The sequence below is a fragment of the Nyctereutes procyonoides genome, unplaced genomic scaffold (assembly GCF_905146905.1).
Source record: "Nyctereutes procyonoides isolate TBG_1078 unplaced genomic scaffold, NYPRO_anot_genome, whole genome shotgun sequence".
NCBI lineage: Eukaryota > Metazoa > Chordata > Mammalia > Carnivora > Canidae > Nyctereutes > Nyctereutes procyonoides.
In genome coordinates this window covers 5,957,469-5,985,415 of record NW_026575029.1, presented here as the reverse complement: position 1 = coordinate 5,985,415, position 27,947 = coordinate 5,957,469, and the positions used below count along the sequence as shown (strand labels likewise).

Genomic DNA, 27,947 nt, shown 5'->3' with positions numbered 1-27,947 from the left:
TGTGGTAGATTTTAATAAGGTTTTAATAATCTTGGTAAGGAGCCACATTACAAAACGCCCCAGAATACGGAGTACAAAACTGCGAGGAAAAAAATAAAAAGGATTCATGAAAATGTTAAGAGCACTTTAAAACGGTAATGATCTTTAGGATAAAGAACCCATTTTCTTCTCAACAAAGCTACTGAGCGTGTTTAATAAAAATGAGAGGCGATGAGCGACGAGGTGCACAGCGCGCCCCCCGTCGCAGTGACTGGGAGGCAGGTGAGCTCCGCCACGCCGAGGCACAGCGCCAGGAGCACAGATGAGCCCCGTTACCGACAGATCTGGAATAAACCACCTCGAGGCAGGCTGGATTTCCTCACATTGCACGTACAAGGGAGGAATTAATTTACTCCCTGGTTGCGGAGCGGCCTTGGACGTGAACCATGCTGGCACGTGGAGGAGCGGCGACTCCTCGACACAGGAGCAGAAGCAGGTACGTGCGCCCCCTCCGTCCACACGGCCCTGCGGCCCCAGCAGGCAGGGTCTTGGGGGTGACAAGCGGACACAGGCTATCTCCTCTGGAAACAACTCATTACTCAGATGAACCGAAGAGCTCCCTGTGAGGCACAAACCAGAAGGAAGAGGCGAAACCAACAGGGGTCCCCACTCCTGGAAGGACAATGTGCCCCGCCCCTGGGGGCGGGGTGGGGGGGCAGCAGGCCAGCAGATGCAGAGAAAGTGCGCCTGGTTCACCTGTGCCATCCCGTTTAGGATTTGGGGGTGGCTGGGTGGGGGTTCCCCTCAACTCCCTAAAGCAAACACTTCTGCATTAGCTACTGTCATGTGGGCCCTATTTTTCTCTTTCCAAGGGCACTACACGTTATGCTTCATTTGGGCCAGGTGTTCACATCAGTGTGTCTGTTCATCCTGCCAGAAACACAGCGACAATTATTTATTTGTCCTTTCAGCACCTGTAGCAGCGAGGAGCGGCTGTCTAAAGCAGCAGAGCCACCAGCATCCCAGCGAACCCAGAGACCAAGGGGGAGGCGCCCCACTCCAGCCCTGTGCAACAGGCCATCCACAGATTCCTTTATTTTAAACCCTAAATCAATAGTTTAAACAGATGCAGATTCCATGTGACAAGAGAGACAGTGAGGAAGATTTGAGGCTTTACATTCTTTAGATGTCTACTTTTGCTGTACTGGCTATTAAAAAGTTATGTGTAACTGCAAGATGAAAGGCATTAGCAGCTTCTTAGAAGAGGATAATCCCAATCTTTTGGAGATTTAATGAGATGTAAATCACTGAAGCTTCTGGCTTGGCATGTTGTTAATTGAATCAAAGTCAATGACAATCTTGCTGCACTTTGGTGTGAATTTCCTAAACATAAGGAACAAAATATATCAAGATATTATCCAGCAAGTAGTTAAAGCAATTTGTTTACTTTGGCTTAACCTACATTTTCCGTGGGGAGGAAAAAAATTTCCCGGGATTCACTTGATATCTTATCTCTATAGGAGCCAATTATAGTGCACCATACCGAGAGGAACAGGAACCAGAAACAACGAAGACAAAAAAAAAAAAAAAAAAAAAGATGCATGGGGTGGCTCGGTTTGTATGTTCTCCAGCGAGCTGAGTTTGAGTTCATGAATTATCAGGGAGTCAAAGGATTTCTAACAAGTTAGCTGCACAACATGACACTCGATTACTAGTTTTCCCACCAGATTTATCTTCCTTCCTAAGAAATTTCTGCAGCCAACTTGAAATCGCTGGAAAGCAAGAGTAAATTTTCTTTTGCTTTTTGTACACGCCGCAAAAAACAAGACAAAACAAAAACAAACAAAAAACCCCAGCAAACTAGCTTTAGCAAGGAGTAATTTTTAAAGTCACATTCTAAGAATGCAGACATAAAATAAACCCATCATGTATTTTTACTCATTAGGGTACCTTCTGCAAAAGTTAAAAGGACAATACCTGGGGACTAACGGTATTCTTTTAAAAATAAGTAAAAGTTAATATCTAATTATTATTATTATGTAAACAATCTGGATTTGGAAGTCTCATAAGACACAAGAGCTCAAGAGATTCATTACGCGTAACCTCTATCCCCGGGGGTGAACACGAGGGGCTGGGTGCGTTGCCAATTGCAGAACCCCACTGCTGACTGCAAATACCGTCAACAAATTGCTTTGAAAGCTTTCAGTACCCAAAGAAGTTTCCACCATGAATCGAAGTGGCTGAACGTACCTGCAAGTAAACATACCTCCCAACCTTGGCCTGGCAAAGATAATCACAAAAGTCGCAATGGCTTCAAATCTCAATCTAAAACGTTGCTGTCGAAAGAATTCCTGGTGTCTCAACCTAGCAGGTTTCATCCTAAATTCTCAATGCCAGGCTTGTTGTACGTTTGCAAAAATTCACAAAGGCTTAATGTTAATAGTACAGAACTTGTGAATTTTACCATTTCGCGCGACCAGAATCATTTAGTCCCAGCCCCCAGAAAGCTTCTAATATTTAAGTACAACATCATCAGTCAGACTGTCTTCAGGTACTTCTGTCCCTGCTCTTAAAAACCCACCCCTCACATCATCCTGAGATCCCGTCACATGTAAAAAGATGCTTCCGAGTGTGGGAGTCAGACATCACGAGTAGAAATTAGACATCAGCCAAGGTCAAGGACGCTTCTTCATAGGCCTTCACCCACCTTCTCCCGACGCTGCCCCTGCTTACCTGAAGGCCACCCCAGCCATATCGAACAAGAGCCTTGCAGCCGTCATCTCATCACTATCGTGGTATTTATCAGACATGAAAATAACTTCTTTTATACCTTCAAAGGCAACAACAGGAGCATCCCCGTTAGTGTACACACATACAGCTACGGCAACAGACGCACAGGAGCAGATGGAGCCTGTAGTGTCCGCGATTCATCACCTCTTCCGAGTGCGCTCGCACACAACGTCCACTTGCTGAAATACGTATCTGCCCCTTCCCATACAGCAGACGATGGATTATATTTAATCTGCTCTCCAGTCTTTATGGATTTCTTTTTTAACAAATGCAAAGTGAAAACATGTCAAATAGTCAAGCCTTGATCCGATTAACAATTTTTTTTTTTTACTGCAGGCAATCAAATTTCTTTATTCACAAGGCACACAAGGCAACTACTCTTCACTTAAGAGTCTGATGGTTGGGAGGGAAGGTGCGGGGCGAGCGGCGTGTGCTGGGGAAAATCACAGGTAAGTGCCACCATGCTTCCAAAAATGGCTCTGCGGACCCATGCAGCCGGCTGCACGGCCAGCGGGACAGCAGAACCGTTTTCTTCTCCTGTCCCATGGGCCGTGTTATCTGGAGGGCCAGGAGTCTGGAGGGCACTTGATACACCACCCTGCTCCTCCACCAGACTCCGAAGGGTCTACAGGACGCTGGGGTCCGAGCTGGCCGAGGAAGACTCCTGGAGGGCCACGCACCACCAGGGAGGGAGCCCACGACCTCCTTCGACAGGAGCCCACCCTGGATTCAGATCCACCCGACCTCTTCCCCTCGGAGACCCATGGGCTCATGATAAACAGCCCCTTTAAACCACACATCTGGCTAACATGATAAGTCTTTAAATCTCAAGCTGAGAGTTTTATGGAGATAAAGTGTAGCTGAATCTTAGATGTGACAGTATGAAAAAGGTGAAATATTCAGAATACAATGGTGTAGATTTATGGTAACTGTAATGTAAGGAAAACTTAAAGTGGTACCATCCGAGTCTCATGACATTTATATGCAAAGATATGTTTAGGTCCTCAAACACCTACCATATATTAATACAAATTAAAATTTCATATACGGACTCCCAGCTGACCTTGCCTCTGACAGAAGTTCATTTCTCTCCCTCTCCCCCTAATCTATGCACAGTATGTCAGAGAATAGTAAATTGACAGTAATTATATGCAATGCCTGTGTTGTTTTTTGGCAGCTTGCAGTTTAAGAAGTTGCAAACTAAATTAAAAACATGCTAGGAATCACGGAGGATGCAATTAGTCTTAGAATACCTGGCAGCATTCAAAACCAAAACACGGGAAATCTCTTGCAAAGTTGATAGTGCAATTAATTTAGATCTAAACAATAGCAATTTCGGATCAAGCACTTCTGCAATGAGCTGCTGATGGGCAGGCAGCAATGCAAATGTGACAAATGGAACCGGCCCAGCTCCTACCTGCCTGGATGATGAGCTTCGCACATTCATTACACGGGAACAAGGCGACATACATAGTACAGCCTTTCACATCGGCTGAGTTTTTGTTCATGATGGCATTCAGCTCGGCGTGGCACACTGTGGGTTTGGAAGAGAGAGAGAGAAACTTGCATCACAACTCATAAGGAGTAAGGCTGCTAAAGCATGCCACCCCCATCCCAAAACATACATAACATAGACTCGATTTTTTTGCAAATTGATTAAAACAGAGAAAGTACTGGGGATACCAGATGAGGGCCACGTGGTCTGAGAGGTTGGCGATTTAGCAGCAAAACAGTTTGGCGGCCGGGGCCCTCCCTCTGTAAGCACCTGGAGCAGCCAGCAGAGGCCAAGGTCAAGTATCTTCACCCACCCTGAGCACACAAATAGCTCAGGGTTTCACCAGCCCCAGGGGTGTGGAAGCGTGCACATTAAATGGCTCATCTGTGTGTTGACATGCACACGCAGGGATATTTGTTGTGACCGTTAAGAGAGCAGGGTGCGATGTGAAGAGCAAGAGAATGAGGAAGTGGGGGGATCCCTGGATGGCTCAGCGGTTTAGCGCCTGCCTTCGGCCCAGGGCATCGCCCTGGAGTCTGGGGATCGAGTCCCACGTCAAGCTCCCTGTGTGGAGCCTGCTTCTCCCTCTGCCTGTGTCTCTGCCCCTCTCTCTGTCCCTCATGAATGAATAAGTAAAATCTTAAAAAAAAAAAAAAAAAAAGAATGAGGAAGTGAAGCTGAGCACTTCTATCTCGAGGGATTTCCTTCACCGCACGGTTCTGGGCCCACACTCATGCCAGGAAGATGCTGACAGAGGACCAGTGGTTTGTTTTATGTAAGGAACGCCTTCATCTACTTAAACAAAAGTCATGTTCTTGTTATATGGGCCCATCCCCCAATGGTCCCCAAACAGTGATCCAAGGTCGGTCCCAGACTTGCTTGAATTCACAATTAAAGGGAGCACCCTCCTGGCCACCCCTGCAAACCTGTAAGCCCAGCCAACTTCCCAGGGGTTGGGTGGGTGTCCCACCACCTAAGCCCTCAAGGAAGTAGAATCCCCTACCTGTCCGGGAGGCCCCTATATTGCTCTCTTACACTGTTATTTAAGTGTCTGGGTGTGTTGCTAACACTATAGTATAACCTCCCCCGGGGGGTGGGGGGGGCAGTGATTTGCAGACTTGTCTGCACTCGTCTGGGGTGTGGCCTGGGATTAAGAGATGCCCCGCATGATTCTAAGGCGCACACATATTTCACAAACACATTTCCTCTGGAAACTCCTAGGGGACCCAACACACACTGAACACACAAGTGCTAAAGCAAATGTTTGTTGAACAAATTAATGACAATCTGGCCATGGTCCCAATCATACAGAACTGCCAGAATTATAAATATGGGGCCCTCAGGGGGACCCCCCACCCTCTCCAACCCACCAACCTCCTGCACTCAAGTGGCCGTATGAAAGTATGGAAGCCTTAAATGAAGAGCAGCCTAAACTCCCAGCTCACGTACATTGTAGCCATGACATAGGCCCTGATCACCCTCTTTCAGTGCCCAGGCCTCCCATTTTCAGAACTGTAACTGTGTGATGCTGCAGGCAGAAAGCTGACCTGGGGGCCCTGCCAGGACATGTGGGGGAGTGCTCCCTCCAGCCCATGAATGCAATGACTGAGGAGGTCTTCGCTGTGTGTGGGAATGAACAGAGCCCTGGTATTGTAAGGAAATCTTAAAAAAAAAAAAAAAAAAAAAAAGTGCTGTGCTTAATCAGATCACAGCCCATCAGAGAATAATCCCCACCGGCCTCAGATGGACCCGAGCCACCATCCCTGAGAGGATGGGAGAGAGACAAGACAGGCTCTCTAGCTTGGAGGCCTTGGGGACACTGGCCTCAGAGAGGCCCCCCTGGTTCCGTCTACTTCCCTGGTGACCAAGATGTTCCCAAGCTGGGATTAACACTGCTTAGTGTTAAAAACAATTAGATGTAATTGTTTCTTTTATTTCCCCCTTGAGGGCAGAGACCAGTCGTGGAGGTTCTCTAACTCCCCCAGAGTCTAATGCGATGCCATGAACATAATGGGTGTTAAATATTTATTGAATGAATAAAGGAGGAAAAGCAGATTCCAATTATTGATGGTGACTTTGGGAAATACAGAAAGTCCTCTTAAATTCAAATGTCAAAAGTATGCTTTCCCATCTAATAAATATTTTTTGATGGTGTTGGTATTAATCTTCAGAACTGCAGAGTTTCTGAGTCTGTTCGGGGACAGTTACACCGTCGTCTTTTCAATCTCTAAAAATGGTCACATGGACAGGAACCATCGTCCTCCAATTCATCTAAGGCCGTTTGGAATAAAATTTAACATCGTATGGTCTGGACTCATTAATGAAAATTACCACATGAAACAGAATTCTCTTGGGCCGCATCCGCCATCCCTGTATAAAGGGTGGTTGATAGAAATAATACATGGGGTCATAAACAGAATTCCTTCCTCTTAGCCACAAAATCACAAGAAGAAAAATACAAAGCTTCTTGTCAGAAACATGAGGTCTACTGGGCTGTATGAACAACTGAGGGTCAGGCACACAGGAGACTCATTTTTTTTTTTTTTGTTTCTCCCTTTGATCTTTATTTTTTTGTTTAAATTCAATTGATTAACATAGAGTGTATTACTGGTTTCAAAGGTAGAGTTCAGAGACTCATGAGCTGTATATAACACCCACTGCTCATCGTATCACATGCCCACCTTAATGCCCATCACCCAGTGACCTCATCCCCCCACCCCACCCCCTTCCAGCAGCCCTGTTTGTTTGCTAGAGTTAATAGTCTCTTATGGTTTGTCTCCCTCTCTGATTTCATCTGGTTTCATTTTTCCCTCCTTTCCCCTAAGATCCTGTTTTGTTGCTTAAATTCCACATGAGTGAGATCACAGGAATAATGTCTTTCTCTGACTGACTTATTTCACTTAGCATAATACCCTCTAAGCTCCATCCATGTCCTTGTAAATGGCAAGATTTCAATTTTTTTTTATTTTTTAATTTTTTTTTTGATGGCTGAGAAACATTCCATTGGTTTGGAGTCTTCCAAGACTCCTTAAAAGGGACCATTCAGTCCCCAATTCTACAGATCCCAAACTAGTCAGTGACCAAAACAAAGCTCAAGTTTTCCATCCACATTTGACTTCTCCTCATCTCTGCGCCCCCTTCAACTTGTCATCACAAACACCCCCATCCAGCCTTCCCCAGACCCCCCTGGCCCACCAAACTCCATCTGATGTAACACCAGCTTCCTTCCTCGGCCTACACCTAAGAGTCTGAGGAGAGAAAGCCCAGCCGAGAGAAGCCCCAGCCACCTCAGCTTGGCCCCTGCCCAGGTCCATCTGTCTGATCCTGAGGCCTGAGAGGTTTCTGGCCACTCCTCACAGCCTCCACAGCTCCTACCCGTGGTCTCCCGTCCAAAAGCATCCTGCCTTTCTCCTCAGGACTGACCCACGAGGGAGGCACCATCCCGTCAGCCTCAGACCTCCCTCCACACTGTGCTCTGCTGGGCTGGTTTCTGGTAGGTCAGCCAGAGTGGAGCCTGGGGACTCCTTTACCAGGACTTGCCAACCACACTATCAGATGACAGGTGACTGCCAAATCTGCTTCAGGCCAGAGGCTAAGAACCTTCCCCGTACTCCCCACCTCCCAGGCAAGGAGGGAGGAAGAGCTTTGCGGCAAGTCAGCACCAGGTTCAGGGCCCAGTTGCCACTGGACGCTGTGGGGCCCTCGATGAGGTGTGTCCTTTGGGTTGGCAGGAGTAAGAGACTGAGAAAGTACATTTCCAACTAACTAAATAAAAGTGAGTTTTGAAACATCAAGTAATCTAATTTCTAATTACATTCAAGTAATCTTTTTCCTATCGTGTGTCCAGTTGCCTCCCTCCTTCCTCTAGAACAGCTGATCTCCAAGACAGGCTCTCAACAGCAAATCAGGAGCCTTCTCTCCTAAGGCCAAGGGCACCTGCAGCCTTGGCCTGGCTCCCCTGGGGACCGTGTCCCAGGTGGCTCCTCCCTCCTCCCATCCTCTCCATCAGAGGGTTTACTTGGTCTCCACTCTCCATCTTCTCAGCACTTCAGATCTCTTTTCTTCCTTTAGAGATGAAATTGTCCTGCCTACAACTGCAAGACTAATTTATTTTTTAAATAATCATTTCTTGACTTCATAATGTATATACAAACCTCTGTTTTTTGCTAAACCAATACTTTACAAACTATAGGTCAAGAAATCAGTGTAGTGAGTTACAAACAGCTTTTCTCCCCCTTTTTAACGAAAAGGATGAAAACAGAAGAATCAGAATGGGTCCCCTATGGGAAAGGTTAAGTCCCGTTCCTAAAAACTCTAAGGGTGTGTGTTGTCTCAGGCGTGAACTAAGTTTGCTGGGCTGCCATGTAAAAAGTGTGTAAAGATGGGGGTGCCTGGGTGGCTCAGGAGGTTAAACCTCCAACTCTTGGTTTCACCTTGGGTCATGATCTTGGGGTCATGGGATCAAGCCCTGAGTCAGGCTCCACGCTCAGTGTGGTGTCTCCGTAAGACTCCTCCTCCTTCTCAAAATAAATAAATACATCTTTTAAAAAAAAAAGTGTGTAACAATGGAAACCTGTTGACTTCTGTAATATGTTCCTAGTAATATTTACAACCACTGGAGAAAAAAAGGCTGTGATTTGTAGAATCTCCCGATTTCAGTGTGTGACTACTCGTGTTTGGCCAACTTCAAGCTCCCGGCATGACAGAGTTGGGAAGAGAGAAGCAGGAGCTGCTCAGGTGAGCTGGCAAGAGCTAGCTCCCACACACATCCCTGGATGGCCTTATCTACACCAAAACCCAAGGCCTTTCTGGTGGCAGTCTGCAACAGCTCTCTACTTGAAACCCTCTTAGGCACCAGATCCTGTGGAGCCTTCTACATCTCTGTGGGTCCTTTTGGGGGCATTTCCCAAGGTTTGATCCTGCTCTTCGCTTTTTCTCCTGTAGTCACTATGAATTCATGCATTTGTAGGTTCTCAGATGGCAGATCTATTTAGGAGAGCCCTGGAATCTACAATTCCCATCCAGTGTCCCATCTTCTCCTCAGGCCCTTGCTTTGGATGGTCCGAGGTTTCTCTGTAACTTTTCTATGATAAACACTTCGCAGATACCTGACAGAAATAAGTGAAAGAATAAATCAATCTTTTTCTAGTGCTACTATTTTTATTCTGTTGCCTGGCAAGAACTGCAAGAAGAGCTGCAAATATATGAGAGCAAAAACCGACCAATGAGGAGTGCTTCTGTTCATGACCTTGAGATGCACAGTTTTTATACCTGTCGTAAGAACAGGACCAAGTATCCCAAACACATGCAGTCCCTAAGAAGTATTCATAACTAAATTGTCCAAAAAAAAAAGACAAAATTTCCAACTATCTACCTAAAATTATGCATCTATGACTAAGCAATAGCAAAAGAAATCTCCAAATACTGCAAGTATATTTGATAAGCATGAAGAGAGACACAAAACCTTTCCATTATTCTCAACATCGTTTAAAAGGAAAAGACTCAAATGCTGAAAATAATCAGATTAATGCTTATAAAGTTCTTGATTGCCAGAAGGAGAACCTCTGTTTCAGGTAATTATAAGACAATTCATATGCTTTGGTCTTTTTTTTTTTCTTTTCTATTACTAACTGTCAGAATTCAGAACTGCATTAACCTTGGACCACTGAGAAGAGATTGTATAATTAGAAAACTGTATTTTTCAAATTCCCTCTTACTAGGGCTTGATTAATCCTCACTGTCTCAGGTAGGCGGTTCTCTAGAAGTTTGACAAATTAACAGGATATATTCCATCCTGGCTAGATTTAAGAGATGCAACGTTTTATAGATTTGACTTTCATCTCATTTGATACAAGACTAAGACAACTAAGACAACATCTCTTTTAGATAGTTCTATTATTACGGTTTAAATAGGTTTTTTAAAAAGTCTTGAATGATGCTAAACAAAGGCTAACTGTGGCACAGTAATTTGGTGGTAACAGTGTGGCTCTACTCTCACCTCCTCTCTGTGTGCTACTGGGCCAGGATGGCAAATATTGGGCCTCACAAAATTTGGAGTCAGGAAAACTAAGTTTCTCTTCTGGTTAAAGAAACTCTACGGATTGGTTAAAACTCCCCATTTTTAGTGGTACAGAATGTGACCTGAAGAAAATGAGGGGTTTCCTGCTAAGGCTGACCTGAAACGGGGTGGGGGGTGGGCAGGCTGGTGCAGCAGCTCCCTTAGGGGCGGCCTGGAGGGTCACACGTGGAGCACCTGCTGCCCTTCCACCGGTTCCTGCATCGCCTTCCGCCAACGCTCTCCAGGCTGGACCGGACGAGCCTTGGCAAGTCACCGGGGAAACAGGCCTCTGCCCAGACCTCGAAGGTGCAAAGACAGTTCACTCGCGACAAGCCAGAGGGACAGGACTCAAGGACCAACAAGCGTCTGCTTCTGGACTTCCAGAATCAAAAGGTGGGAGGCTTCACCCTGCAATTAATAATTGACGTGACATGGAGCCCGCTTCTCCCTCTGCCTGTGTCTCTGTGTCTCTCATGAATAAATAAATAAAATCTTTAAAAAAAAACTGACGTGACATGGGGTACCTGAGTTCAAAGTTGACCTGTGGATTTTTAAAAAATAGCTCAAATGTTCATTTTTATGAGATATTCCACTTCTATTCTGCTGACAAAGCTTGTTATCATTACCTCTTGAAATAAGGACGCAAGTGCTTTTATTCCAGGGGTCCCGTCGCTGCCAGAGTCCCTGCGCCCCCACACATCTCTCTGCCGGGGCTCAGGCACCCTGTTTCCTGTGCTCAAAGCCCCACGGACGTGCAAAGTCCACTGAGGGGTGGCTCACGTACTTGCTTCTCTAACAGATCCATTTAGGGAACTGGGGCTTCTGGAGCTAAAATGGAATTTCAACTACTTATTTCTTAATTATTGAAAGATACCCTGACAGGGCCTCATACATCACTGCCAGCCTCCAAAGTACCTATCCTTCAAGTCAATAATTTAACAATAGAGTAGCTGCTACATGTAAGCCCCCTGCCAACCTACCACCACCCCCTAGAGCACCACCCCAGATGTCACCGGTGTTCACTTATTACGGCAACCTGAAATCCCAAACAAACCTTCCTAGAATTTAGCCCCCAGGTGAGGCCAATGCTCTACCTTGGATCTTCCTTCATGAAGCTTCCATGTCTGGAAAGAAGTAACCAGACTTGGTATCAGAGTTTTCAAAGGATTTGAGCTAAAGGCGGCGTAGGGAGGAGGAACACCTTGGAAATGACAGCTGCATCATGTCCTGAAGACAACTCCAACCACACAGGCCCAGGGACCACCTGCAGCCTCTGCTCAACTGCCCTAGGGGTGCCCCCCCCAACCCGTAGTCTTCCTCGCTGACACCTGACACCTCCTGGCGTGCTCTGAAGCATATCTCACTCTCTGGGCTTTTCAGACGTAGCCAGGGGAGCATCCTTCTCTGTACTGGGCAGCAGCAGGGAGGGGAGACAGGTTTCAACTGGAGGCATTTCCCGCAGGCGCGTAGGGATGAGTTCTGGCGGCAGGCGGAGGGCTCACAGGGCTGGGCGCCGCGGCTGCAGGAGCAAGTGAGCCCAGTCCAGGAGCACGGAGAGAGTGAAGTAGTGGGAAGAGGAGGAAGCGAGGGGCTAAATGCACCATAGGTAGGTAGATGGGGCACTGGATCTTCCAGGGAATGGTGTTTCTGTGGAAGAAAGGATCTGGGTTGCAAATGGCTTTTCAGAACAAAGAGGGTCTACACCATGGGCCTGGCCCACACAAGCGTGCAAGTCCCAGCCTCGCTCAAGGATGAACAGGAATCCCTTCCTATCTCACAGGCTCAAGATGAAAACCACACGGGGGAAGTGGCGGGAAAAACCTCTGTGACCTATCAAGAACCGTGCAAATAATGCCCGTACGACCAAGGGTCGGAACTGGGCACATTGCCTGAGAACGCACAGCCTCACCCCTGCCTGGTCCTCACCGTCATATAGACACGGGGGTGGCAGGTGCCAGGAAGCAGGTGCCAGGTGCCAGGTGTGCCAGGTGCCAGCGCTTCCGCCTCACCTGGCCACGCCGCAGCTGCTCGCTCCCCGTGCTTGGGACCAGGCCCCCCTGCCACCGGGTCTTTCTGCCCAGGAGGTGGGGCCACTGGGCCTCACGACCTTCTCTGGCTCTGAGGGCCACACGGTTCCAGTACAGGGACCATTCTTATTGCAGCGTTAAGTTTGCGGGTGAGAATAAGAAGAGGCAGAGGTGAAAAGGCAGAGGAGCCAGCCCGTGCCCAGAAGACACCTGGAGTCTGTTCTCTAACCGCAGGTGCCCAGACAGGGGTCTCTAGTGGGGGGACGGCCGGTCACTCACTGGCAAGGCAGCCTGATCAGTGAGTCTCAGGGCCCGCGGGGGGCAGCCTTACCTTCCCCCCACTCCTCCTACGTGCCCCTCGGTAGACCAAGGCACCCGGTTCTGGGGCTCAGCGGATGGCTCTTGCCGCCCCTGGCTTGTGCCCTGCGGATCCCCTTGGCCGGCTACTCCTCCCAGGCCCGGGCTCCTCCACCCACTGCCCCTGGACCAGACCCCCGCAGTGGAGCCTCAGCCCCTGGCCTGGGAAATGGGCAGAAAAAGACCCATGGTCGTGACCAAGGCCCGCGGAGAGCACAGCCCAGAGGAGCGCCCCGGGGGAAGCCCGTGCTCCCTAAGCCCTCCTGCCCCCCTCCTGCCCCCCTCCTGCCCGGCTGCTCAATCAGAGAAGAGAGAACACGTTTCCTTTCCTCTCGGCCTGGCCCTTGCCCCCTTCCCCGCCGCCTGTCGCTAAGGCTGCTGGCAGCAGCTCATGCCACCCAGGGGAGCCACTTAGCCCCAATGGTAGTGCTTAGGGCTAAAGAGATTTCTGACTGTGGTGTTTCCATTATTGACAATAAAGCCCCCAGAACTCTAATTACATTGCTTCCCCAAGTGCTAAGGGCACACAATCAGGTCAGAGGGAGGAGGGGCTGGAAGTGCTGCAGGTCCCCGACGGGCAAGCCGGCCCCTCTCCCTTCCTACTGTTCCCCTGTTCCCCTGAAATACCTGTTTGATGCTGAAAAATGTACTCGAGAAACATGAATAGAAACACAACACTCATCGCTGCGTGACAGCTTTGTGATGCAAATGCACACTGCGGATTCGGGGCTTCCCCCACCCCCCTGGCGCTAATTGCTTTCAAAGGGTTCGCTGGGAGGAGCACTGGAAGAGGAGTCAGGACGCGGCGTCTAATTAATTCTGGCTCTGCAAGGCCTGCCTCAGGCAACTCGCTGATCCTGTTGCGGCTGCAGAAAATGGGGCTTCACCGACCTAACTCAGGCCTTCGGAGACGAGGCAGGAGCTGGTGACCCTGCCCTACTTTTCCAGGACGTGACTCGTGACTTGAGCAGGCCCTGCACACTGCGCACAGCGCTGGGCTCCCGTCCCCTGTGGCCGTGGCCGTGCCCTCACGCTGCCCCCTCCCCACGATCCTAACCCCAGGGGCTGTAAGGGATCACAGTCGCCCCTGCACCCCCATGGGCCCCAGTGTGGGCGGCCCTCCCCGCCCCCCACCCAGGGCCCCTCTTGTACCACTCGTCAGGGAGCCTGCAAGGCCAACCCCTCCCACCCTCGCAGACCTTCCTCCTTTGCCCTTTCTGGATTCATCCATCCCCTCGTGCAGACGTAGAAAGCCTTCTCTGGGTCCATCTCCCAAGTCAGCCACCACCCTCTGTCACCCCCAGCCCCTGTCCTCACAAACAGCCCGAACTCACCCCTGCACACCATCCCCTCCCCTGCTGTCCCTCTCCAGCTGGCTTCCACCCCCCTGCCCACGCCGGCTCTCCATCAGAGCTGCTCTCAGCAGCAACAATAGCAACCTCCGGGTCGCTGAACACCGAGGACGTCTGTGACCCTTCCTAAACCTCTCAGCAGCCTTTACCATGGCTGACAGCTCCCCCCTCTCCCCGCCCTCCTACACCTGAGTGCACCCTCCTTCCCTTCCTCCTCCACCCAACCTCTGAGGGTTCTGAGAGACCAGCCCCAGGCCCAGCCTTTGCACCCTCTCCCCACATCCCCTTACCCATTTCCATGACACAATGTCACCCGGATGCCAAACATGGCCACACTGCAACCCAGACCTCGGTCCCCACTCAATGCCCAACTGACTACATGACACCTGAGATCTCACAGACATATCAGCCTCCAAGGTCCAAATCTTCCCCCCACACCGAGGTGCTCAGGCTGGAACTCCCTGGGGAGCCAGGTTTCCCTCTGTGACCCCCTGTCACCCAGTCCTCTTGATGCTGCCTCCAAAATACACCCTAGATTCACCCATTTGTCTCCATCTCCAACACCCCCACCCCTGTCACCACAGTGACACACGTGCCACAGTCACCTCAGGGCTGGCATCCTCATTTCCACTCCTGCTCTGAACCATCCCCTCATCCCCCACACACCAACTTAATCTTGTAATAACTCCTTACCCCATGGCCCTCAACCTCACCTCATTACTCTGACCTTGACCTTCACCACGAAGTGTGGGCCAAATTTTCCCTCCCACACGAAGCTACAAGCACCTTCCCACCCCAGGGCTTGCACCCAGCACTCTCTCAGTGAGGAATGTCCTTCCCAGCCCCAAACACTGACTAGCCCACCTTGACCTTGGGAATCCAGCAAAATCCTTCAGCTCTTCGCCTCTAGAAGTCACTTCCTCAGAAAGGAATATTCAACAACATCCGATTATTTCAGTAAGGTCTATCCCCACCACTGTTAGTCTGCAAAGTCCTTGAAAACATGGGCCTCGTACATTTTATTTACTACTGCAGCGTGCCTGCTGTGGATGGAACATGCTGAGTGAATGAATGACCACGGGTGAACATCCTCCGAAAACTGTCTCACGATTATAAAATAAGTCGTGATTCTTAAAAAGGAAGTGACTTAAGCCCACCCATCACCGACGACTTAAACAAGAGAACAGATGAGTCATTAGTATTTATCTCAGTTCCTAAAAAGTTGTAACTCACTTGCAGAAGGAAGAATGACACTGAGGAATTCTGCTTTTTCACCTAAACTCAAAATTAATGGCATTTTGAACAAAGCCTTTTAATTGCAGAATTAAAAAATTCATGCTCAGTTATCATATTCAATATTTTAAATTTACCATGGCATCTATCATTTGGAAGAGGCACAGAGATAAAACTTACACCTCCACTAATGAGCTAGGGCCGACCCTCCGGAGAGGAGAGCGGGAGCAAAGGGAAGAGCGGTCCGACTCCCTTGCTCCCACCAAGGAGCTGCAGAGCTCCATCCATCTCGGGATTTCCTGGTGCCCTGTTGCAGGAAACAGGCTGATTCACAAAAAGATTTCTGAAGTCCTTCCTTTCCCTTTGGCCTTAGAATAACCTCTTGTGTCAGAGAGTTCTAAACCTGCCTCCTGGATTCATAGATTTTCTTGCACTTTGATGTGGGGTCTTTTTCTATCCTCCAACCTTTTTCCGTCTAATGCCTTCGAATCCCCACATTTGTGGGGTGACCTGTACTCTCCATCCATCCCCTCCCACCTGTGCACTCTGTCTCTGTGGGATTCAGAGTCATCTTAGAACGGGGGCAGAGTTCCCCCGCTGGAAGGACAGAGCGAATGAACCCTGCTTCTCTCCTTGCTAATGGGTCCACACACACAGATGCGTATCCTCTGTGTGTCACTGCCACCAAGGGCTTTTTACAGCTCTGCAGCTTTCACCCAGTAAAGCTGCAGAGCCCCCTTCAGTCCTGTAAGCAGAGCAATGGCACCCTAATCTAATGCAATCAAAGCTATACTGCTTGATTGTTCCTTAGAATTCTAGCACTGAGGGGAGTCCTCGGGGATCATTTCTTTCATAAAGATATTGAGGAATAAGTGTCAATTTATTAACAACCCCACAATGCCTGGGTGAAACCCACCACACCTGGAGCCTGAGGTCTGGGTTTTTGTTTTAAGCACTGTGCAGGCTTTCTTAGCTAATGTGTATATTAAAGATATATAGATAATCTCATCCAAATATTTTTTAAAAAGGTCCTAAGGAGGAAAAACAAAAGCAATATAAATATCTACAAAAATCTTCAGGAACCTGGTTGTATTGCCTATGTCCAAGAGCAACCAATATACACCTATTTTTTCTTTCTTTTTAAGATTTTATTTATTTTGAGAAAGAGACCAGGAGCAGGGGGAGGGGCAGAGGAAGAGGGAGAAGCAGACTCCCCACTGAGCAGGGAGCCTGAAATGGGATTGATCCCAGGACCCTGAGATTATGACCTGAGCTGAAGGCAGATGCTTAATTTACTGAGCCACCTGGGTGCCCCAATATATACATATTCTATTTTAATACCAGTATTAATAAAGTATACAGAAGAGAGATTCTTTCTTGATGGAAAAAAAACTCAAAATAAGACCTTAGTCATTCAGGCTGATTTCAGAGAAGATGAGCCCAAATTAGCAAAAACAGATCTATAATAAATCAACAGAACAAAGGCTAAGGAAACCCATTACTGGCAGGTGCCCCCTGCATCCCCTTTGCATGGTAGCCCAAAGTTCAGAGCCAAGACTTACCGAAATTAAAAAATTAAAGAAGTTCTGTTTACCACAAGGAATATCCACTTGCGTGCAGAAAATTAATGTGCTCACATACTTAAAATCTAAAATGGGTTGAATTCTGGGACGCCTGGGTGGCTCAGTGGTTGAGCGTCTGCCTTTGGCTCAGGGCGTGATCCCGGGGTTCCAGGATGGAGTCCCACATCGGGCTCCCTGCATGGAGGCTGCTTCTCCCTCTGCCTGTGTCTCTGCCTCTCTCTGTGTGTCTCTCATGAATAAATAAACAAAATTTTAAAAATAAATAAATAAAATGGGTTGAATGTAACCCTGAAATTGTATTGATAGTATTAAATTTCTCAACAAGGGATCCCTGGGTGGCGCAGCGGTTTAGCGCCTGCCTTTGGCCCAGGGCGCGATCCTGGAGACCCCGGATCGAATCCCACGTCGGGCTCCCGGTGCATGGAGCCTGCTTCTCCCTCTGCCTGTGTCTCTGCCTCTCTCTCTCTCTCTGTGACTATCATAAATAAATAAAAATTAAAAAAAAAATTTCTCAACAAAACTTTTATTTTTAGAGACAGTACAAAGATAAACTTTAGTTCACTTCCTGTTCACTAATTTGGAAATCACTACCCTTGGATTATTGAATTAAGGTTTATTCCAAATTTCCATGAAGTAAACTGGCTCTTTATAAAATACACACAAATGTGTGTATTTTTATGAGTAGGATGGATCCCTACGGATGAGCATTTTTGGTTTTCCTACATATGCTTTTCTACATTCAGAACTTGTTACTATCTATACATGCTTTGTAGATATTTCTAGTAAAATAGTAACCTCTAGCTCTTCAAAAATAATTAACCCTGAATCTATAGATTAAAATATACAGACAAAAGGGTGCCTGGCTGGCCAAGTTGGTGGAGTATGTGACTCCTGATCTAGAGGTCATGAGTTTAAGCCCCACAGTGGGCATAGAGATTACTTAAAATATAATAACCAATAATAAAATAAAAAAATACATAGATAAAAATCAAATAAATTAACCCTCCAAAAATCATGATTTATTCTTCTCTTAAAACTATTTATGAACAGTTATACCTGAACATGAAATATCCTTAAAATTAGGCTGATTAATTTCCAGGGGAGCCTCAGACATAGGCTGTTGTATTTCCCCATTTGTCTAAAGCATCACACAATGAAACCTGAGTTTGTCCCTCGATTCATAAAAATAATCTTTATTTCTTTCCGGGGTAAACTTGCTCAAAGGTTTCCCATTGATTACATTAGTTATTTTGTACGAAAGGTCCTCCTTAGGAACACTGTCAGGGCCATGACCGCTCAGAGGCCGAGCAGCGGAGGGACGATGGGAATCTGCAAGGGAAATTAGAATTCTGTAGGAAAAGAAACAGCAAGTCATCAAATCCACGGATCTGCCTAACAAAACCGGAGGGCGTTCAATTTCAGCTAGCTGAAGGAACAAATTTGATCTTAATTACGAAGAAGCTTCTACAAGTTTTGAGGAAGTCACAGCTTAAGAAGGATCAGTTGCCTAACTTCTTGATAAATTAGTTTCTCAAGACTAACCTTTTGGATGCCAAAGAAATATATCACATGCATGGCAGTCAGGAAAATGTCAGTGTTCAAGGGGGTAAGGTAAATGGCTAAGTAATCACGAAAATGACATCTATGCATGCTTAACAATATGCTAACTCTCAAAAATAAAGATTACATTTAAATATAAAATGTAAAGAAGCACCGCCACACTCTGGTGAAATTGTTGAGAGTTGCTGTGCTCCACAATGCTGTTATTAATGCCAGCACTGTCCTCCCCAGCATCGTATGGTTTTTTTGAGCTTTCCTGCAGAAACATGAACTGACCCTGGTTGGAGCCCCACATCTCCATTTCTGCCTGACGGATGCATCTAGAGCCTAGCTGCCACCCACTCTCCAGACATCAGGACCACGATCTTTCCATGATGAACAAGTGCAGTGCAGCAGGCAAAGAAAGCAACCCCGACTTCCTGATTGATTGGGAAAGAAGAGTAGGCCAGGCAAAGAGGCAGGCTCGCCCACACGTCCATCACCGACAGGACACAGCATGACAGGCACACGCAGGCACGCTTCATGGGCATAGGGAACACGGTTTTAAAAATGCCAAGTTTTGAACAAGGCCTCTCAAGGATGAAGGATGTCGATCCCACTCCAACTCTCCAGTCTGTAAACTATGTCACCAAAATGCGTTATGAAAACTCAAGGAGAGCATGATACCTGAATTAGCACGAGTGTTTTACCTTCATTTAATAAAATTGGTATTTTGATTAAATGTGCTCCATTCTAATGAATTTCACAAAGAGAAAGGAGCTTAAAAAAATGTCAGCTGAATACTTCATCCTCCGTTTAGCAACCACTCCCTTCCTAAAAATAAAAATCTTCCAAAGATTTTTTATATGGTTAAATTAGATCAATCTGCTGCTTCCCGGTTTTTTAATTGTCATTCGTGTGAAAAGGTGTCACTTTTAACGCTGACTTCTTCCTGCCACTTAATGTTACCGACAGCATTACTCTCTTTTGGATTTTTCAGGAAAAGAATGAGATAAAAAGCAGTTTCCGTGGCAGGGGCGGGGGGATCTTCATTTTCCATATTAATACATTATAATCAAATAGTTTCATGAAGTTATGATCCTCAGGTTGGAAGAACAAAAAAACACCCTTTAAAAATGCCTCTCCAGAGACACAGCCCGGAAAAAGCTCCATCTTCCTATTATGTTACAAGTATTCTATGCTTCCCTCCTTTCCACACAGTGTCAATCAAGACTAATGAGTCTAAACCTACAGAATTAACACGGAGAATTGAGTTGTATATGTTATGGGTAAACCCAAACTTAACACAGAAATGTGAAAAGTAAGCCCCGTGCATTTGGCGCAGGCCATCACCACGCGAGCCCTCGACCTGCTGGGTGTCACTTCTTCAGCTAAGCCTCTGCAAGCTCAAGTGCTCGGCGAAAAGGAGCAAATGCGTGGTCCACTGTGCTTCGAGCTAAGCAACCTTCCAGAAAAGCTGAATTTCCAGGCCCCACAGGAGAGACAGCTGACCTCAGAATTGGGAGACGCCTCCCCGCCTGTGTGGCATTACAAAGGATACTTAACGTTTCTGGGCCTTTCCTTTCCCCTCCATAAAAGAAATGGACAGGCTTAGACTCTGTAGGCACCAATTCGGAGGCACGGCTATGGCTGGGTAAGGAACACAGACCACACACACTGCGGGAACTTCACGCCCAGCACACACATGTGCCTTATCTACACACACAAAAATGCGGCTTGATAAAGTTCAGAGTAATGCAAAGTGTTACGGGCATCAAGTAGCTCTTGTCATCCATGGCTTTTCTCACTCAAAGATGCCAATGGGGGCGCCTGGGTGGCTCAGTTGGTGAGGCTTCAGACAACTGATTCCAGCTCAAGTCCTGATCTCAGGGTCATGAGATCGAGCCCTGAATGGGGCACCATGCTGGGCACAGAACCTGCTTAAGATTCCCTCTCTCCTCCCCCACACAAGGGAGGGCGCTCTCGCTCTCTCTCTCAAAAAAAAAAAAAAAGATGTTAATGATCTCACTTATGTGTGGAATCTTGAAAACAAAATAAACAAACAAAAAAAGCTCACTGATGCAGAGAACAGATTGGTGGTTGCCAGAGGTAGGACCCAGGGTAGGAGTGGTGAAATGACTGAACGGGGTCAGAAGGTACAAACTTCCAGTTATAAAAAAAGTAAGTCTTGGGGAATGTGACATACAGCATGGTGACTACAGTGAGTAACACTGTATTGCATGTTTGAAGGTTGCAGGTAAGGTAGGTCTTAAAAGTCGTGGTTTTTTTTTTTTTTTTTTTTTTGAGAGAGGGAGCCAGCATGAGCAGGGGGAGAAGCATAGGGAGACACAGACTCCCCTCTGAGCAGGGAGCCCAACGCAGGGCTGGATCCCAGAACCCTGAGATCATGACCTGAGCTGAAGGGAGGCGCTTAATGGACTAAACCACCCATGTGCCCCGATTTTAAAAGTTCTCACACACATGAAATTTTTTTGTAACAATGTAAGGTGACAGATGTTAACTGGACTTACTATGATCATTTTGCCATGTATACAAATAATAAGTCATTACATTGTATACATGAAACCTAATATTATGCTACATGTCAACTGTACTTCAAAGAAATACAGGGATACTTTAACTAGCATTATATTGGGGTCCTGGAAGGGTTGTTGATATTAAAAGGGGGTCCTCATTTATTTAAAAGAACTAGGAAATCACTGGTCTAGAACTCTAGATGCTTCCTAAAGTTCCTTTACAGGGATTGGCACATAATCTATCTTTCCTCAGCAGCTCAACCACCATTCATGTTGGTGAGGAAAGGAAGAGTTAAAATTAAGCCTACTCAGTTCCAGACATCATAGCTGATTTTTTAAATTATGACTTAAAAACATAAGTCAAAAAAAAAAAAAAGAAAAAAACCCCTGCATTTTGGCCATTTATCACCAAACATTTCTATTACATCCAAGCTATCCAAACATTTATTTCTCTGTGGCCCAAAATCCCTTGAAAAAACAAGACTGAGGGCACAGTTTATATAGCTAGTCATCGTTATTTAGACTTAAAGCCCATCTTTACGTGTCTTATGATGGCAGTAACACTAGATGCCTTTTAAAAAGCATTTAAAACCTTCTACGACTTCTTTGCTACATCAAAGTACAAGTCTACTCTTGTGAAAGAAAACTGTCATTCTAGCACAGCCGCATGTAAAATGAATAATTGATAAGCAAGGGCAAAGAGCTTTGAAAACCTAGAAGCAGCATATGGATAGTACAAAATAATGCAGAAAGACAACCAGTGTCCTGAAACTCAGCAACTATTCATAAAACAAAACATAACAAAACAGAAAAAGGTGCCTGGGTGGCTCAGTCGGTCAGGTGTCTGGCTTTGGCTCAGGTCATGATTCTGGGGTCCTGGGATGGAGCCCCGTGGCTGGTGGGGGGCAGGAAGGTTGTCTGTACCTGCTCAGTGGGAGGTGTGCTTCTCCCTCTCCCCCTCCCCTGCCTCCCGTTTATGCTCTCTCTCTCTCTCAAATATATAAAATCTTAAAAAAAAACATCAGTGAGGTTGGACAAATGCCTATATGGGGTTTGTATTTTTTAAATTCCATTGGAAAGGAGCTCTGAAAGTACTGCCTCCAAGTTGGGCAAAAGCCAATGTGTAAGAACAAACACAATCAGCTATTGCAGAAGTTTCGGAGCACTGCGAAGTCAGAGGCTGCCCATGGGCAGCAAAGCCTTTGGCCTCTCAGTCATTCCCACCCATCTGCCCGGGGTTCACAGTGACCCAAGAAGAAGGTCCAGGTCCTGCCAGGACAGTCACTCAGGAACAGAGGAGGACTCCTCTGCCCCCGTCCAACCACCAGCACCTTTTTACTGGGTAAAGAGGCCTCAGTGGGGCAGCCAGGCAGCCACAAACTCCTCCATTGGGCAGAAGGCCCGAGGCTTCAGCACGTGAAATAAGCATCGTGGTTTTCACACCTCCTGGCGCAGACCTTGAACATGTGGCCCTTTGCACTCTTGAACTCCTACATGGGACAGTGACCCGTACTGTGAAAAATCACGCTCACATGTCCCTCCGAACAACTGATGATTTCTCTTCTTTCTAACCATGGAAAGCTTACAGTCACAACCAGGAAGATGACAGAAAGTCTCTAAAATGGGGCACCTGAGTGGCTCAGTGGTTGAGCATCTGCCTTTGGCTCAGGCCATGATCCCCGGGTCCTGGGACCAAGTCCCACATCGGGCTCCGCACAGGGAGCCTGCTTCTCTCTCGGCCTGTGTGTCTGCCTCTCTCTGTGGGTCTCTCATGAATAAATAAATAAAAATCTTTTAAAAAAAGTCTCTAAAATGAGTTAGCACGCGATGCATTTGATGCACTCCACGCAGCTGCCCCGCTAAGGCAGAGAAGTCAGTTCTACTCTCTCCCGTCTGGGACGGATCCTTCCTTCTCCCGCCAGCGGTGGAGTTAAAAGGACTGACGATGGAACCCCCCAATCACAGAGCTCTGCTTTATTCCTGGAAAACCCAGAGCGCTAGGCAGCCGCCCAACCCAACCCTGCCCTCATGTGGCCAGGCCTTCCTCACCTCCAGGCAGTCTTCTTTTTCTTTGGAAAACACAGCAGTTGCCCTGAGGCAATTTAAAAACTCATGGGGCTTATTGAACATGATTAAAACATTAGTAAAAATATTAGTACACAGTAGTAAAAATATATAAATTTGGCTAAATGTAGACTTGGAATTCTTGAGAAACCCCCAGAGGACAGCCTACCATGAAGAGTCAACAAAGCAGAAAGGTCTTACATCACTCCGCGACGCTTGCTTCCTAAAGGCACGATATTTCCCATCTGGATGGCCTTAATCTACTTTACTCCCAGCAGAGGTGGTTGGTTCACTTCCAGACATAAACACAGGTCCTCACAATACGAAAAAGCCAGCAACTAGCGTAGGCAGCTCCATTTGCCTCTTTTAGAGCATCGGTTGCATATTCTCCAGGGAATTAAAGTGAGGCTATGGCTTGTCGTCCCCCCCCCCCCCAAGTGGTTCTCCTGAGTTCAGATATTCAGCAAGTTATAAGAAGCATCCTTCCCTAATTTAAATTTGCAAATCAGAGGGGATAGTGGGTGGCTCAGTGGTTGAGCCTAGGCCTTTGGCTCTGGGTGTGATCCTGGGGTCCTGGGATTCCCGCATCAGGCTCCCCACAGGGAAGCTGCTTCTCCCTCTGCCTGTGCCTCTGCCTCTCTCTGTGTGTCTCAAGAATAAATAAAATCTTATAAAAAAAAATTTGAAAACCAGAGCTAGCCAGGCAAAAGGTTTTGGGTTCCACGCATCTGGGTTATGGTCTGACTACCGTTTAGCCCCTGCAGCAGGAGGAAGATAGGGAATCATCCATTTCCATTTGGAAAGCAGTTAAGGGGACGCCTGGGTGGCTCAGTGGCTGGGCACCTGCCTTTGGCTCAGGCCGTGATCCTGGGATCCAGGATCAAGTCTTGTATCAGGCTCCCTGCAAGGAGCCTGCCTCTCTCTCTGTGTTTCTCATGAATAAATAAATAAATATTTAAAAAAAAAAAAAAAAAAAGGAAAGAAGTTAGGGTTCGAAGCTAACAGCCAAGAAATAATTTTTGATATGTCTTTGGTGTAAAAAGGTGGTTTTATTAGAGCATGGAGACAAGACCCGGGGACAGAAAGAGCTGCCCTGGGGTCATGAGGAGCAGCCTGTAATATACTTTCAAGTAGGGAGGAGGTTAGGGATATTAGGGATAGGGTAAGTCTCTGAGGAATTTTGGAAGCAAGGTTTCCAGGACCTTGAGGGGGCTGGCTATTGTTGGGGAAAGGTCATTTATTACCGTGTAATAAAACCCGAGTCATGAGCCCCTTCAGATGCGTATCGGAGGGCCATGTACTTGGAGATGACTGCTAACCTATATCTTGGTGGGTAGAAATAAAGGAAATTTCTAAAGGAATTTTTATATGTTAGGGTAGACTTACAGGATCCTGGGAGTTGCGCTAAGATCACCTTTTGCCCTTAGCCAAGTATCACCATGGAGGCAGCTGAGTCCCTAGAAGAATGTCACTCTGCCTGTTTTGAGGACTTGTCAACGGGCTGTAGGTAGTGAGGAAATTTAATAACGTTTCTTCTGCCTTTGTTTCCCACATCACAGCTCACAGCTGTTTCCTACTCCTAGGAGATGAGCTTGAGACTTCCTCAGTAGGCAGAGGGGCTGAATGAACCCTGCTTCTCATCAGAGCAGAGCCCTGGCCAGTACTCAGTTAGCCAGCTTTGCTTTCAAGTAGCCAAGAAACCACCGGCACAGCCACCGAGCACATCCTCAGCTACCTCCACCAGGCGCCAGGGCCTCTGCAGAGAAGGCCACCATCCATGCTCTGCAGGTGCATTGCCTGGCAGGTGCCAGGGAAACACAGCAGGCCCCCACAGGCAGCAGATCCCTGGCGCTCAGGGCCAGGCTGTGTCACCACTAACACGCTTCCATTCGTGGACTCTCCTTGACACGTAAGCATCAAGGGCAGGAAACGGATTTTTCTTTTGTCCAGCTATTGAGGACTAAAAAGATACGATACCTTCTGACCAACTACCTTATCTAAGCACCGCCAAGGCTATACCACGAAGCAGAAGGAAACACGGAACAGGCCCTACCGTAAGGGTATTTGGTATCCAGCTTACTCGCTGCCGTCCTCTCCCAAGGCAAGTGGTCATCGCTGCACCCATTTGGCATTCCGTTATACCCGATGCCGACAATCTTGTTTTCTGCATTCACGATGCAGGCTCCGACCTACAGGGAAACGTGCCCAAAGGCTTGGTGACTTTGAGCGGCTGGTCTGCCCCTGGACACCGGAAGCTTGCAGAGCTCCAGAGTGAGCATGCGGCTTTCAGCAGTGTGTTAAGTGCTCTGTGTCTCCTTGCTTGCTTTCTGTGGCAGCCCCCACAAGCCAAGGAGAGCAGAACCCTTCACCCCAGAGAGGGTACAAGAAGTTGAGAGCGGTGGCATGTGAAAAAAGGTAAGCGCACAAGGGATGCAGCACAAAAGACAGATTTATTCTGCCTTTGAGTCGCCAGGCACCCACCGAGCGCTTTCCCTCTGTAATGTGTTCGTTTCCAGGTATCTCTGTGTCTGTGGGTGTCCAAAGATCCTCCTACAAAAGTCACTTACCTGTGAATTTGGATCTTTGCTTCTCTGTGCAGCTAAGAAGGCCACTGCCATGAAATACTCGGGCCATTCCAAATAGTCATCACGTTTTTTGCAGGGAACTTCACTCATGCTGGGTCTAGAAGGAAAACAGCGCTTGAGAGAAGCAGCATTTTGGTCCACCTGCTTCCCAGCTCAACGCAACCACATCTACACTCTGGATCTGCAAAGCCAGACAGTTTCAGTTACATTTAGAAATCACAGATCACGGGGCCCCAGAGAGTGTCTGGCCTTGAGCAAAAATATTAAATTATGTCACTATTTCAGAAGTTCGGATTTGGGACGTCGTTTCACATTCCCAAATATTACATCTCTGTGCTTTCTCATAGGATTCTTTTTTCCCAAGTTATTACACATGCCTGCCCCGCACACTGTTGTCACCTGTCACCTCTTTCTCTTAGGAAAGGGAGTCAGCGGGAGAGGGAGGGAGAGAGGAAGGAGAACATTTACTGGTCGCGAACTATCCCACACTGTGAAGGGTCATACACATCCTCGGACCCAAGCCTCATCCCTAGCAAAGGAAGGGACATCCCATCCTACAGGGACTCCCCTGAGTCCCACAGGATCGGCCTCGGCCAGTCAATTCCGCGGGAGTTGTCTCAACTCTGATACTAACCAGATAACCTGTCCCTTTGCTGTTCCCCTTAGCTTCGAGTCCGGTTACTGAATCGAACCAGGAGAAACCATGAGAAGAAGCGTCAAGTGCTCCTCCTAAGGCCAAGTCTCAGCGAGGCGGGCTCCAGTCCCCCCGTCCCGGGCGCCCGGGCGCGGGGGTGGGCGCAGCCTCCAAGGGGCCTCCGACCCGCAGTGCGGGGGAGGCGGCGGGGGGCGAGGGCGACTCGGGGACGGCAGGTTCCTGAGGCCGCCTGGGGAGGCCCCGCACCTGGGCCCTACGTGCCCCCCGCCCGCGGCCCCCCTGCGTGCCCCCCCGCCCGCGGCCCCCCTGCGTGCCCCCCCGCCCGCGGCCCCCCTGCGTGCCCCCCGCCCCCCGCGCGCCCGCAGGCCTCTCGGCGCCGGCCTGGGCTCGACCGCGCGGGGCCACCCCCGGCTCAAGGCCCGCAGCCGCCGTCGCTGTGGGGCGCCCGCTAGGCGGCCCCTAGACGGGAGGGGGGAGGGGGAGGGAGGGAGGGGGTGGAGGGGGGAGGGGGGAGGGGGAGGGGGGTGAGGGGGGAAGGCGTGGAAGACCCGCGGGGGCCGGGGGCGCCTTTCCCGGGTCTGCGCGCACCCCCGCCCCGAGGCCCGGGCCCGGGCTGCTCCGGGGGACACGTGTCGGCTCACCCGGGGAGGCCCCCCGGCCCCCGGCCCCCCGGCCCCCCGCCCCCGCCCCGGGGAGGCCCCGCGCCGCAGCCCCACGTGGCGCAGGAAGCGCCCGCGTCTCCGCCTCCGGCACCGGCCTGGGTCGGCTGCCCCGAGCGAGCGGGGCTCCGGGAGGGGGCGCCCGGCCGGTCCGCGCCCCGCCCCGCCCCGCGCCCCCGCGCCCCCGCCCCCCGCCCCGCGCCCCCGCGCCCCCGCCCCCCGCCCCCATCAGGCCGCGTACCCGCCGGGCTGCTCCTCCGCTCGGTCCCGCTCCAGGCCCCGCCGCCGCCGCCGCCGCCGCCCCCGGGGAGGAAGTCGGGAGAAGAGGCGGGGCCGCGCGGGGCCGGAAGGTGCTGCAGCCCCGCGGCCGAGCGCTCCGCGGAGGGGCCGGGGGGGGGGGGGGGGGGGGGCGGGGGGTTTCCGCCGTCGGGGCTGTTTGCGCTCTACCGCCGCCCCCCACCCCGGGATGCACCGCCCACCTCCAGCCCTCGCTCTGAATCTGAGTTTTCCTTAAAAGGCGACGCGAAGGGGCCCAGGGCAATGAAGACTGAAAAGGGCAGGAAGCAAGGGGACCCGCTTGGGGTCTCTGGCATGCGCCGGCCGGCCGGGTCAGCGCCCTGGGGCCCGCGGACGGCGGTGTCAGTGTCCTGGGGCCAGTGGACGGCGGCGTCAGCGCCCTGGGGCCGGTGGACGGCGGCGTCAGTGTCCTGGGGCCCGCGGACGGCGGTGTCAGTGTCCTGGAGCCGGTGGACGGCGGTCAGTGTCTGGGCCGTGCGCAGTGTCAGTGTCCTGGGGCCCGCGGACGGCGGCGTCAGTGTCCTGGGGCCCGCGGACGGCGGTGTCAGTGTCCTGGGGCCGTGGACTGCGGGTGTACGGATTCCTGCCCAATCCGGCCCGGCCGGACGCTGTGCCTCGAGGCACAGATGTCTCGAAGGTGCATTTGCATTTGCGCTTTGCATGGCTCGCTCAGTCTCCCCCCACACGGGGTGGAAGGGCCGGAGATGTGCGCCGAAGCCTGCCACCACGCCTTCCCA

General features: G+C 49.2%; 1 protein-coding gene across 2 annotated transcripts; it reads right to left on the bottom strand.

Annotated features, from left to right (window-relative positions):
• Positions 1 to 5: 5 nt before the first annotated feature.
• Positions 6 to 27,249, bottom strand: DCTD (dCMP deaminase). 2 transcript variants are annotated; one of them, XM_055315751.1, is made up of 6 exons: positions 27,155 to 27,249; positions 25,582 to 25,696; positions 25,068 to 25,203; positions 4,187 to 4,303; positions 2,713 to 2,809; positions 6 to 1,362 (listed from the first exon to the last, which is right to left on the bottom strand). In XM_055315751.1, the coding sequence occupies exons 2-6, from the start codon at positions 25,687 to 25,689 to the stop codon at positions 1,284 to 1,286; spliced, it is 537 nt and encodes a 178-aa protein (XP_055171726.1). In that variant the 5' UTR covers positions 25,690 to 25,696; positions 27,155 to 27,249; the 3' UTR covers positions 6 to 1,283. The 2 variants fall into 2 exon arrangements, with proteins under 2 accessions (XP_055171726.1, XP_055171725.1); XM_055315750.1 differs by lacking the exon at positions 27,155 to 27,249 and adding an exon at positions 26,234 to 26,506.
• Between the last annotated feature and the right edge of the window lie 698 nt (positions 27,250 to 27,947).

Excerpts from the sequence above, each read along its gene's own strand:
- DCTD (XM_055315751.1), bottom strand. The coding sequence starts at position 25,689 with ATGAGTGAAGTTCCCTGCAAAAAACGTGATGACTATTTGGAATGGCCC. Across the intron at positions 4,304-25,067 it reads GGATACCAAATACCCTTACG|TGTGCCACGCCGAGCTGAAT; the intron begins GTAGGGCCTGTT and ends CCAAACCCACAG. Across the intron at positions 1,363-2,712 it reads ATGGCTGGGGTGGCCTTCAG|GAAATTCACACCAAAGTGCA; the intron begins GTAAGCAGGGGC and ends CCTTATGTTTAG.